This window comes from Anarrhichthys ocellatus, unplaced genomic scaffold, assembly GCF_004355925.1.
Source record: "Anarrhichthys ocellatus isolate YVR2014 unplaced genomic scaffold, GSC_Weel_1.0 scaffold53, whole genome shotgun sequence".
Classification (NCBI taxonomy): Eukaryota; Metazoa; Chordata; class Actinopteri; order Perciformes; family Anarhichadidae; genus Anarrhichthys; species Anarrhichthys ocellatus.
This window is the reverse complement of record NW_022280083.1, coordinates 2,182,174-2,195,675: the sequence shown is the minus strand read 5'-3', so window position 1 is coordinate 2,195,675 and position 13,502 is coordinate 2,182,174. Positions and strand designations below refer to the sequence as shown.

At 43.4% G+C, this 13,502-nt stretch overlaps 1 protein-coding gene across 1 annotated transcript in view; it reads left to right on the top strand.

Annotated features, from left to right (window-relative positions):
• The first annotated feature begins 95 nt into the window (after positions 1–95).
• The window catches only part of fras1 (Fraser extracellular matrix complex subunit 1), a 216,861-nt gene continuing 203,454 nt past the window's right edge, over positions 96–13,502 (top strand). Inside the window, exons 1-2 of the mRNA XM_031870528.1 lie at positions 96–468; positions 4,486–4,517. Coding sequence (XP_031726388.1) covers positions 399–468; positions 4,486–4,517 — 102 coding nt within the window. The 5' untranslated portion in view covers positions 96–398. The remainder of the gene's footprint in view (positions 469–4,485; positions 4,518–13,502) is intronic.

The window sequence follows — 13,502 nt, the reverse complement described above, 5'->3', positions numbered from 1 at the left end:
AGAGAGAGAGAGAGAGAGAGAGAGTGGGGAAAAGAGAGAGAGCGAGAGGGAGACGGAGCACCTTGCTTCTGGAGATTCATTAGTGCCAGAGAGCAGCGAGCAGGCGGAGAGACGGAAGAGAGGAGGAGGTGGATATTATACTTCTCCAGGTTTCGGGGGACTGCACCGCATTCCAGCCCGGAGCGCAGCGCTCAGGAGTCGGACCCGGTGCGCTCCGTCTCCCCGGTTCCTCCCCCCCTGGATCTCTCCTCCGCTGGTTGTTTTCTCTGCTACACCGGGACATGCATAATGCACCGTGAGAGCTTTGATTCCGAGCTCGAGAGATAAACACGGAACACATCGCGCGCGTTTTCTTTTTGCTTTTTTGGGGGATTTAAAGCTCTTCTTTGGCTGCGACCATGGTGCATGCATGGTGGATGTTTGTCGGCGCTCTGACTGGGATCCTCACCGGCTCCACTCCGATACACGGTTGGTATTTCTGCTTTCTTTTTCTGAACCAAACCAGTTGTTATGTAGGTCAGGGGTTATCAGGGACCCCCGGTAGAGCCTCACACCCCACACTGTGGCATTTACTTCCTTATTGGCCACCTTTTCCAGCACTGAAGCAGAAATGTGTCCAGGCTGCTCAGGGAGGTCTTGCAGTCTTTTATCTGGAACAGCTTCCATTAATAAGGCAGCAGTGAATCTATTCCTCAAGTTTCCCAGGACTCCCTGGAAGTCCCTCAAGGACCCCTGGAGGGGGCCGGGACCCCGCTCTGGGGAGCCCTTCCCCTTGTTTCATTTAAATCGGTGCAACTCCTGCTTCTTGCTGATTTTGCTGAATTTCCCCAGGAGAGAAAAGTAGTGAATTTAAAAGTTTAATTTCTGAGTGAAGCATTGCTGATCTGCAGGAGATTTGAACTGTGCAGCACTCCTCATCAGATGTGTCTAGAAAGCATGCTGAGGTGATCTCCAGGTTAAAACTAATCTAAATGTAACTAAAAGGTGAATGTTTTTATGGTTAAACAGCATTTCAGAGACTATATCTCTACCTTGAGTCGGACGTCTGTGTCCTAGATGTATTAAAAACCTACTTAACCCACATTTGATAAGAAGTCTTCACATATTTTGCAAATCCATTCTTAGAGAGACAGAAGTGAAGTCAAACTTCTACTTTTGGCAAAAAAACGTAAACTGTAACTTCTTCACTACAATCCCCCACAACTAGACTCTCTCACGATTCATTTAACATCATGAAAGTGGAGATTTAACTCTTTATGATTCTGGAGGAGAACCAGCTTGTACACATACTCAGATTCTTCGTCCTGTTGCGTCTCAGAAAGCATTGATTTACTGATCTGCAGGTGAAAACTTGGATGCATTTCATTGATTCATTGTTTAAACAGTTTTTAAGTGATTATATTTGAACTTCTAGGTAAGACTTGGCTCACATTCATCCAGTCATTTAAATGCAACAGATTGATGTATCTTACACATTTAAAAACACTTTGTTTTGCATAAAGTCTTCATCTTTGGACCTGCAGATCACCAAATCGATGCTTTGTGTGATAGAAGTGCCGTTGCACTACTTTAAAGAGGATCCGTGCTGGAACACGTTCAGTTATTTGCTTTATTATGAACCAAAATGATCTCCTGTGAGTGAGACTATAACCTGCTGATTATTTCTGCAGATGAACGTGAACAGATGGAGTGAACTTCTTGTCTTGAGTCCACCTGTTGTGCATTCTCACCGCTTCCTAAATACCCAAAACACTTCTTTGAAACCGGCCTCTGTGCCTTTCTTTTTTTTATTCTTATTAAATATTCATTACTCGGCATCAATTGTAAAAGGTCTGGGCCGTGCACGGCTCCAGTATTCCCATCAGAGGAGCTCTAACGCACGAGCCCGCTGTCAGGATCTGAATCTAAAGCAGCTGTTACTTAACTGACCCGCTGAAGGCTTCACCTCCCTGCTGCTCACATCAAACCCACCGCTTGTTAACCTCGCAGTCGGGTACCTGCAGGGGACCAACGTTCAGAGCTGCAGGTGAATGTTTCTCTGCTCACGGTTGTTTATTCTTTAGTTTTTTTAAAACCAATAAAATGATTATAGCAGCATCTTCTCTCATCCAGCTCGGCATGCGTCCAATCTGCTTGGCAGCACTTGCTTCAATAAAATTCAAACTTTTATGAAGATGCTCCTTCCGCCGACTACAGAGCACGTTGGCGTCGGCGACCAGAGGCAGAGTAGTTATGAGAGTTGAAATGTTATCGACGTTAAGTGGCGCCCGATGGATTGGACGCATGCTGAGATGAAGAGAGAGGACTCTCTGCTCTGAAGTTTACCTCACGTGTTGCTTCTTCTCTTCACGTTCCTCTGCAGTCATGAATATCATGAATATTATAACCCAACCAGGTTATGGTCTCACTCATATCGGGTTGTTTTGGTTCATAATGAAGGAAGTGATTGAACGTTTTCCAGCATGAATCCTCTTTAAATTAGACTGTGAAGTGTGACTGCAAGCAGCAAGCACTGCTTTGGTGATTTACAGGTCCAAAGAGGAAACATTGTCTAAATCAGGTGTTTTTAAATGTCTAAGATACATCAAAATGTTGCATTTAAATGACTGTATTCAATGTAAGGCAAGTCTTACCTACAAATTCAAACATAATCCCTGAATAACTGTTGAAACAACCGTAAAAAACATTTAGTTTTCAACAAAATGTTTCCCACTTTTCACGTTCAAATCAGCAAATCAGTGCTTTCTGAGACTCAAACACAACAGGAGGATGAATCGGACAGTTTTGAGTACGAACTGGTTCTTAGCGACATCATAAACGGTTAAATCTCCACCTCATGATGTAGAACAGAAGCAAAGATCCTCTCAGGTGGAGGGCGCTCGTTTTTCTCTACGGAAGCTGAGAGTTGCCATGAAAGCTTCATCATCGAACTTCCTCTAAATGTAAAACGTGGTAAATAAATGTGTGCAGGCCGACATATTTCCTCATTTTTGTGATGTTCTTTGATGCCTTTTATCTTTCAAGGCTGAGAGGAGTGAACTCACTCAGGTTATCACGAGCTGATGAGGCTCGATCACAACAAATGCCATCAGAAGAGTGTAATATCGTGAGAATTTAGTAAAGTATCCTCTTTCGAAAATGATCTGAACAAATAACGAGCAACCTTTCTGACGACGCTTCAATCCTCTTCCACCGTGTGCCAAACCTCCATTTAAAAGTTAGACTTTTTTAGAATTTTCTGGGAGTTCTTTCCCTCCCGTCAAACGATGTGACAAAACATGAAAATATGTGGAGTGAAAGTATGTTTAACAAAAAAAGGGGAATCGAAAAACTGCAAGCTTGAAACTGCAACAGTTCTCTTTTGGCTTCTTTTGGAGTAACTCCAAACTAGTGTTTAAAATATGTATTTTTAACTAGGATTCACTCTTTAACTCAAGTAAAAACTGTCGCTGTGCTCTTGTTTTGTGCTAAATGTTTACCTCTTGCTGTTCTTTTCCACCTGAGCCGTCTCACGTTGCTCCAGTCTGGCTTCGTGAGGCTCAGACCTCAGGCTGGCTGTCATGCGCGTGTCCGTCTGTCCGTGTTTTCTTAACATTTATCCCTCAAATTGAGCAGAAATAATCACCAGGGCTCTGCCAATTCAGTCTGAAGGTCACGTATTTGATTTATTGGAAGCCCTATAACATGATACGGTGCATTATAAATGTGGGTGGATGCTAAATTTGAAAGAGAAAAGATACTGAATTCTGATTGGGAGTTGTGACATCAGGTGTTCAGGTACAGCAGTAAGTCATAGTCAATGATTTAAGTGTTCTTATTATGAAATAAGTATTTTTAATGTGAGTTTTTTTTAGATAAAGTACCTGCAGGTTTGTGGGAATGTTCCTGCTAGCATTAGCAAAATGCTAACCACTGTTTTTTACTAAACCGTACCAAGGTCGCATTTTTTGTTCTTCTTTTGTTTCATTTTTCGTACTCCTTTTAAGTCAAACCATGGTGTTTTTTCACTAAACTTAACCAAGTTGCCGTACCGCCATTCTCCCTGAAATGTTTTGAGAACTGAAGGTGGTGAATTGGCGTTACGCAAGTTCCCCTGAGTATGGATCCCTGCTCCCGTTCACACTCGAGCCCAACGGTGCAAATGTCCCGGAACATTTCTGCGACAAACTGCAGGTGTGAAAGGAACCTATAACTGAAAGAAAGCAGGACTTCATGGCAAAGGAACACGCTACAATCGAACTAGTCAAACTAAATCAATGTGACCTTTTTAAAGCGCGGCGTCGCTTAGAGTCGAGGAGATTTTGATTATTTGTTCTGAGATTATTCCCCAACTGGGATTCAGAATCTGCTTAGTCACCATTTTTCTCTGTGAGTGTGACAGCGACACACATGCCATTAAGGGCTTACAGGAAGAGATTTACATAATCCCTGTGATCATGACTGGACTCTAATGCTGTATCTCTCTTCCCCTCTCATTCATCCTAGGAGCTTGTGTCTTCGAGGGATCGCTGTATGCGGTAGGTGCAGCCGTCCCGTCTCGTCCTATCTCACCGTCTCTGTTATCGCTGGTTAAGATTTCTTTCCCATCCGCTCACAGAATTAGGATCTCGGGTCCGTCTGTGAAGCCTAATGGGTATTTGCTCATGTTTTATTCACAGGGGACACCACCATGTTAGCTTGACTGACGGTTGGGAGCCGTGTGTGTGTGTGTGTGTGTGTGTGTGTGTGTGTGTGTGTGCAGAGATAGGTGGTGAAAGGGGTGTGTATTATCAGGAGGAACTGCTGCGTAGATGTAGCCAAGAAGATGTGTCTCATCTATAATGCATGCCTCATACTGACTTTGTGGATGATAATGGCGATGAGAGAGAGCCGGATGAAGCTCGGAGGCGGCGGCGGGCCTCGGAAGCTAAAAGAAGAGCCGCTGCCGCCGCCGCTGCACTGAAGGTTAGGCTCTTTTCAAAGTTAACAAAGAAGTTTGTGTGATGAGCTTTGTTCTGCCGGGGATTGGTGAACATTCGGGGGTGTTGCTCTGAGATGTGCTTTTTTTGTTTCATGTTCTTTTAAAACGCCGCTGCAGGTTTCTCACATCCTGGCTTGTGAGCAGCTTTAATTTTTAAAGTTTGTAGTGTTTTGGCTTCAGGCCTCGACAGACGAGAGGTGGCCTCTTCCCCGAGGCCTGACCTCTGCCAGAGTTTGAACCATTTGAGTTTTTTAAAAGTTTGAGACATTAGACTTTTTAGATGCATGTCTTTCATGTGCAGAACATCTGCAGAATCAAAGAAAATAAACATTTATAGTTATTTAAACATTTTAAATACTTCCCCACCTCACCGCTATGTATTGTGATTAATGATCAACTGTCTTCTGCTGCTGATAAGTTGGAAGCTTCTCTCTGATCACAGCTACATAAAGCTGCTTCAAGTGAAACTTGAACTTTTTGAAGATTGTATTTATTTACTAGTTGTGCAAATCAGTAGATTCAAAATTCTCTCGCTAAAAAAAGAGCTTTACAGATCTTCTAATCCTGAAACAGATATGCAACCAGATTAAAGTGGAGGCTCTTTGTATCCAGTGATGTTCTGAATTCATTCTGACCCTAAAACAGTTCAACTCATTCAGATATCTCTGTCTCCTTTTTACCAAAAGTTTTAAAAGGAATAAAAATGTGCTGCCGTGCACTTTACAAAATCACCACTTGTGTCTCACAGCAACTGGTAATCTCTCTCAAAAAGCCTGAAACATGGTTCTCTGCAGGGAGACGGTTTGGTTCCCATGCAGGATAATGATGAACTCCTGCTGTCAGCATAATTACAGTAACGCTAAAAAACCCCGACATACCAACAACTACCTCCGATCCTGTAAATGCATGAGAACACATCCTGCCCCCCCCGCGTTACTTATCTCTCGGCTGTGAAGGAGGGTAATTGTTGGAGCGAGGACGCAAAGAGTCAGTGTTTTTAGGAGGGAAGAGGAGGAGGAGGAGGAGGAGTGGTGGAGAATGGAAAGGAGGAGGAGGGGGATTGTGGGGGGAAAAAAGGAGAGGGCAGGGAGACAGGTGGGACGTCCCAGCATGTTGAAACACAGTCGGGTGGGGGGGGGGGGGGGAAGGGCCCTCCTGGAGTTCAAAGTGAAGAACTTCCCCCCCGACACACCTGGAGTGGTGGGCAGATAGGAAGGAATGGAAAATAAAGGAACACACTGATTAGAGAGCAGAAGCCCTCCGGCTGCTCTGTGTGCTGAACAAATAACCACAACAGACTTCTCACCACGTCATCGGCTTGATTCATGCTCAGTGATAACCACAGAGGTCAGTGTGATCAAATTTATAACAATTATACACGCGAGATGATATGAAAACACAGCTTACACGCTTATGAGGGCAGTGAAACTGTGTTTTCACAAACCTTTCTAAGGTTCCTGCAGTCGTTTCCACACTTCTCAGTGTGTACTTCAGTGTGGAAACTCTGGATAAGTTAGTTCTAAGTTTATGAATTGACATGTTCAGAATCGGGTTTATTGCAAAGTCGGTTATTCACTTATGAGGAATTTGCTTTGGTGTTTGGTGCAAAGATTAAAATATTCAGAGGAAATAAAAATACAGGCAAAGTACTGCAAAAGTTAAAAACATAAAAAGCGAAAAAACTCCAATAAAATACTGTAAAATATACTATGACAAATAAGTACAATATAACTCTTTATTAGAATTAGAAAGTTTTGTGCAGCTTGTTAAAAAAATATTGATCAGGAGATAAAAGCTCAGAGTAAAGAGAATGTGTGCATATATTATCAGCTTTGTACGTTTCTCATTATACATTTTATTCGACCCCTCTGCACTGCCCAGATGTTCCACTGTCATACTCACACTGTCAGTCACAATCAACCGGTAAACAAGGAACCCATCAGGAAACAGTCGGCTTTCTCCAGTAGGAGGATTATTTTAAACATCATGTGAACAAGAAACCTGGTTTCCATCACACAGGAGTAGAGGAACTTGATAGATTCGTCCTAAATGATGCTGATTTATTCCTCCTGTGTGGGTAAACTGGGGAAGTAACTGCAGAATGACACTAATGCAGCTCAAATCAGTGAGCTATGCTTTTAGAATAAGGTCGGAGAGAAAGCGTATTACTGACGTGCTGCATGTATGTGCAGCTTTACAGAAACCAGATCACTGCAGTGCACGTAAACACATTCTCTGATTACCTGCATGACCTGGTTGCTTCAATGTAAAGGCAGAGATTGCCAAAGAAAGAAAATATGGACTCAGACGGCTGGAAAAATGTGGACAAAATGATCTTATCAGTTATCGGTAAAGTTATGTTTTGTTTTTATCACAGCAGAGTTTCAGTGGAGAAAAATACTGATTAACACTAAAGTTAATAATGAACGTTTCCACAATAGCTGTACAGAAACCGGATCAATGAACTGCTCAAACGCCAAGGCAGCCAATCAAACTATGCCAACAATCTATTCGATCAATTAACAGGCAGGTTATTACATCGTTACGACCCTCTAAATCAGAATGTTAATCTTTATCCACACTGACACATATTGATGAAAGCAATGATTGACACTTTACACGTGCTACAATGTGTGAGATGGACTTGCTCCTTCGGCTGCATTGATTATTGATTTTCTACTGACAAGTTGCAAGAGGCCAGAGGAGACGATGTCGGGAACTAAGTCGTTAATCAGTCAGCTGTTCATCGTGTCCTGTACCCGGATGAATCCGATCAGACACTCAGAGCTCAGAGGAGTCCGTATCTTCTGGGTGTAAAGTCTCAGTGACGTCACCCTCAGGTCATCCTAAACACCCCGATCATGTCAGTTCATGTCAGCTTACATCATGTACTAAACACTGATCGGGGTCTACCGGGCACAAGCTCAGGGGCCCAAAGTGTCAGCCTCAAAATGACCTCAAAGAAACATAAAACCACTACAAAGAGAAACAAGAAGGCTACAAAGAGATGCAAAACAGCTGCAAAGAGACACGGGGAGACTCACGAAAAGGGGAGATACAAAACAACCAAAAAAGATGCTAAACAACTACAAAGAGACTCAAAATGACTACATAAGACAGAAAATGACTACAAAGAGACACAAAACGACTACAAAGAGACTCAAATGACTACAAAGAGACTCAAAAGAACTACAAAGAGACTCAAATGACAACAAAGACTCAAAATGACTACAAAGAGACACAAAACAACCACAAAGACACACAAAACGACTACAAAGAGACTCAAAAGAACTACAAAGAGACTGAAATGACAACAAAGAGACTCAAAATGACTACAAAGAGACACAAAACAACCACAAAGACACACAAAACGACTACAAAGAGACTCAAAAGAACTACAAAGAGACTCAAAAGAACTACAAAGAGACTCAAATGACTACAAAGAGACACAAAACAACCACAAAGACACACAAAACGACTACAAAGAGACTCAAAATGACTACATAAGACACAAACCGACTACAAAGAGATACAAAAAGGGCAAAATATCGCAACTCATGCGTTCTTGCAAATTAGTTAACGTCAGACGTACTGTAGCGGTGCTCAGTGTGCCACTAGGCCCCACACGCTGCTGAAACACAGCCCAGAGCCGTCAGTGAAGTACGGCAGGGCTCGGCAACATGCAGCTCCATGTCCAAATATATCACCTCTCCCCTCGAGGCTTGAATTCCTGGCATTGCGAGTCGCCGTTTCTGTAGGAATCAAAATGTAGGGCACCTCGAGAATAGCACCGACAGGGACCGAGGTCCGGGCAGCAACAACCTGAACAGACCTTCAGAGACCGGCTCACGGCGGCAGCTACATCTGTCATAGAGGGTGAAAGCTCCTGTCCTGACTGGTCTTAAGTCATTTCTTCCTCTCTCGTCACGATGCTGAACTTTTACTCCTGATTCAGTTTGAATATTGAGTCATTGTTGTCCCATGTTGAGTATTGAGAAGCTCTAACACAAAGAAGTACCGATAACCAGTTCTGAATGCGTTTCTAAATATGTGATACTTCGAAATCCTTCACGACTTTTGTTTAAATGTTGTCGCTACAGTGTAGACTCGTTTGATTCCTGACTTGGTCCAACAACAACGTTGCACAAACCAGTCCTTTTCGAGCCTTGAACCAGGACCACTAACCCCTCAATCCTACACGTGTGTTTGTAGTCAGTTTCACACATGGTGAGTTTAGTCCATTCAGAGTTAACGGTTAACGTTGGTGCGGCTAATGGCATTAAAATACCTGGAGCTCTGATGTGGAACGGCGGTTAAATATTTGACAGTTTGAACCGACACCAATCAGTAATTTAGTAATAAAAAACTTTAAAAACTGTTTTTGACAGTGAATTAAAAGTTGCAAAGAAAACCCACCCAAGCGGCTGATGAAATAATATTCGTATTGTTAATTTGTGCACTTCTCCCCCCTTAAAGGTAAGTATGTAATTTGCAGCACCTGAAATGCGGCACACAGGTGATTTCTCAGGGAAAAATAGTTTTGCATAACATTTCCAGTCACCAGTCAGAGAAACAATCTCAGCAGTACGTCTCATCGCTGCCCGACACGCTTCACAACTTGAGTCTGAATGGAAAAAAAACGACAACTTAAAAGTACAGTGAAGGCAAACACAGCGCGCTGTTTTGAAAGAGCCCATCTCTGACTCCCTCTGTTCAGAGGGGGTTTTATCCTCTGCAGGAGTATTCATATCCATCCACGGTGTGCCCGTTGGGGTTCGGCGGTGAAGTATGGCATTAAAAGCGCTAATAGGATCTGACTGCTGTTGGACAGAATATGTATATTAGCAGAAGCTGTCTTTTTCTTCCTGGGCCCCTCGGTGGATTAGCGCTCGAGCTGTAGTGATAATTCCTCTGTGACGACCGGGTCGTTCACGCCGCCGATTTCTCCCCCCGGAGCTCTGAAGACGACCCATGTGATCAGAGGAAAAAGCTAAATGAGAGCTCCTGTCCCCCCTGAAGGGATGAAGACATGCACCGCGGGAGCACTTGAAGGCTGCAGGAGGGAAACAGGAAAAAATGACTCGAGCTGAAGCAAAGTACTGAAGGGGAAAAGAGACGGAGGGGTCCAAAAAGAAGTTAATCCGAGGGACAACGGAGGAGAAAACACAGGAAGTCCTATGAGACTGAACGTCTGCGTCAGCATTGGCCTCTATCAGCCTCGTAAGAAATCCTGGACAGGTAGAGGTCACCTGATGGTGGAGGAGGGAGGGAACGCCGACTGCAAACTAATAGTGGAGATCCACCAAATCTGGCCAACAAACAGAAAGACGTAACCCAGAAAATTGTCCGCTTTGCTCCGGCTAAGGCTAAGGCTTCGTTCTGGCTCGACTATTTTCAACATGGCAGCCGGTTCACAAACTTTCTCATTTTACAGCTAGGCAGTACATTAAAATCAGGCGACAACCTCCGGTTCTGCCAAGTGAAGACGAAGCTTCATGTGTTAAACCTGCATTCTCTCTAATGTCCACCAGGGGGCGACTCCTCTGGTTGTATAGAAGTCTATGAGAAAATGACTCTACTTCTCTCTTGATTTATTACCTCAGTAAACATTGTAAACATGAGTTTATGGTCTCAATCTCTAGTTTCAAGTCTTCTTCAATACAGCATGATGTTCATTTAGTACATTATGGTCCATTTAGAGTCAAACATTGAAAGTCAGTGGATTATATGAGCACGTTGTGGTGTTTTATAAAATAATGATTCTGAGCACATTTTAATTATAAAACAACATGATGTATTGAAGTTCTCTTGTTTCGGCATGAGTGAAGTAGTTTGTCATGGATAACCGATGGACCGTTCACTGCGCTGCATGTCAAATCTTTATATGTGATTTTTGAAGCACTAACTTTATGATGCCCACATTGCAAACTGTGCTGCGTGAATTTAAAAGTTGCATAATTTAATTTCTCCGCCTTATATGCGACTCTATAAACACTTGCCGTATTAATAATGTATGTTATAATATCAGTGTTGTGATGTGACGGGGCAGTGAAAGAGAGACTTTTATTTGGTGTAAAAATGTTTTTGGAGATATATTTGTATCAAAGTGAAGTGAAACATTAGAGACCAGATTGAGCTTTATTTATTTGTGGCCTCAGTTTCTATGAAACTTTTGACTCAGTTGGAGTTTTGTCTCGCTGGAAAAACAACTCCAAGCACACAAAGTTTAAAAACATACTTTACTTGTAGTTCCATGTGATATCATTTCTCCAAATGAACCCCCCTCCTCTCTCCAAACGCAGCACACCCTCCCCCCCCCCCCCCGTTGGTTTCCAGAGGCGCTGCTGCGACGTGCGAAGATCCCGACATAATGAAGTGAGCTCCGTTCGGCCGCGGCTGAAGTCAGGAGAATAGCAGCTCCTCTGAAGCGCCATGGCCCCGGAAACACAGAAATAGATCATATGAGGACTTTTCCATTCGTGGCTCTACCACGTCTGAATTATTAAATGGCCCGCGGCTGTGAAGTGCCTACACTGGCTGCTGTTTCCAAGATGCTTTTAAAGTTAAACTGCTCCTTGCATCTCCAATCCCTGCTTACTTTTGAGCCGGAGCAGCAGTTTCCCATTTGTTTTACTCGAGGGAGGAACAGAATGAAAGTGCAGCGTTAAAACGGTGTTGTCCATCACCGAGGCTGGTTTAGGTTGCACGCCAGCATTAAAGTTTCAAGATACCCCGAGACTTATTCTGTAGAGCGCTACAGGTTATAATTCGTACAATGTTAAAATCCAGGGAAAAGATTACATTCGAGACACGGAAAAGGCTCCTCTGATGAAGATAAGTGCGAACAAAACGTACCTTTACTCTGTGCGGTGTAACTGAACACTGAAACAACATGAACTCTCCTAAAAGTGTGGAGACAGCCGTAGTTTCATGTTTGAAGTGTGTGCTCTTCTCCCTTCAGCTCTCTCTCTCCGAAGTTTAACTTTTCATGTCACTTCAAGCTAAAAACATGCAGCTGAAAGAGATAGTGTGTCGTTCAGGAGCGGAGTTTTGGTGATGTGAGAGACACATGTAGCTGAATGTAAGAGGGAAGATGAGAGGATGAATGGACGTGTAGAACATTGTGTAACGTCATGTGCAGGCGACTTTGTTGGTGCAGACGTGTAGCTACAGGTACAGGTGAGAAGATGAAGTATGATCCAGGAAGTCCACTCTGAGTGATGCATCCGTGAGTTTACGGGGCTATTGGACGGTAAACGGTAGTTTATAATAATATCAAGACGTGTTTCCATTTAATTAACATTTAACTTTTTGTTCCACAACAGAAGTGTGAATTCAGGCCTCCACACACTGGGGTCGTGACAAATAACAAACATGCAAAATAGTCTCCTGTGAATATTTAAAATAACTCCAGTTAGGTAGTGTGTATGTGTCGGGCTTTTATTGTGGAAGGTAAGAAGAGAAAGAGCGGATCTGGTCTGCAGGTGTCTTTGTCAAGGTTGAAAGTAGTAATGAAGTTTTTTGTCCAGGTTTGGACTATAGACCGTCCCTGTTTTTGTTCACTAGTACAGTTTGAATATGTCCAGTCTGCACAACGTGATTGGTTTCTGCCTTTTATTCGTGATGCGAAAACCAACTTTGTTTTTGGAGCGAATACACTAGGCTGTGTGAAGAAGAAGAAGAAGAAGAAGAAGAAGAAGAAGAAGATCTCTGTCACGTCAGCTCTTATCACCCGTGTTTCATGATAATAAGAATTTGTTCTCAATGACTCACCTGGTTGAATAAAGGTTAAATAAAACAAAATGTTGTCCGGAGAAGTCAGAATTTCATTGACAAAGGCGTTTCCACAATACATTTAGTTTTTTGACAAAGGCAAAGTTAAGTTTTATTAAATATCACCGTTTCCAGACAGCGTCTTTGATGCAATGCTTCAAAATCTGAATTCATGAATGGAAACACGGCTTCAGGCAGAATTCTCCACCTCAGTTCACCCGTCTGTCAAATGTAAACAGTACAGTTTGTGTAGTTCAAAGCTGCAGCAGAAGAAGTGAGTGGCCTCGCACATATTATGTTGAATTGCATTTGTTTGCTGGATGACGATGCATTTGTTCTCTCTGTGCCGGAGCCCTGCTGTGTGCCGTCACACTGAAATGATGGAGGAGGCTGTTTTTACCGGGGCAGCGCCCATGATGGTGTGTGTGGGATTAGACAAACTGAATGACGACGGGTTCATGAGGTGCAGCTTCATTCGATTAAAGGCCTTAATCAGCGTTTTTGGAAATAACGTGTTCCATCCTTCGCTGTATAACGACCCCTCAGTGGGCCCTCGGGCTGAGACCCTGTCCCACGCCTCGGCGGTGCTGCCGGCGCTAAATGAGAGCTCACCATGCTCCCTCGACTGGAACTAACCCTTTACCCCCCCCCCCCCCCCCCCTCCTCTACTGGTGGAGGAGGACTGGAGCGGCCTTTGGCAAACACCCAGCTTACGGGCTAATGGACAAACAAACAAACAAGCTGGCTGCTCCTCTTTCTCATCAAACCC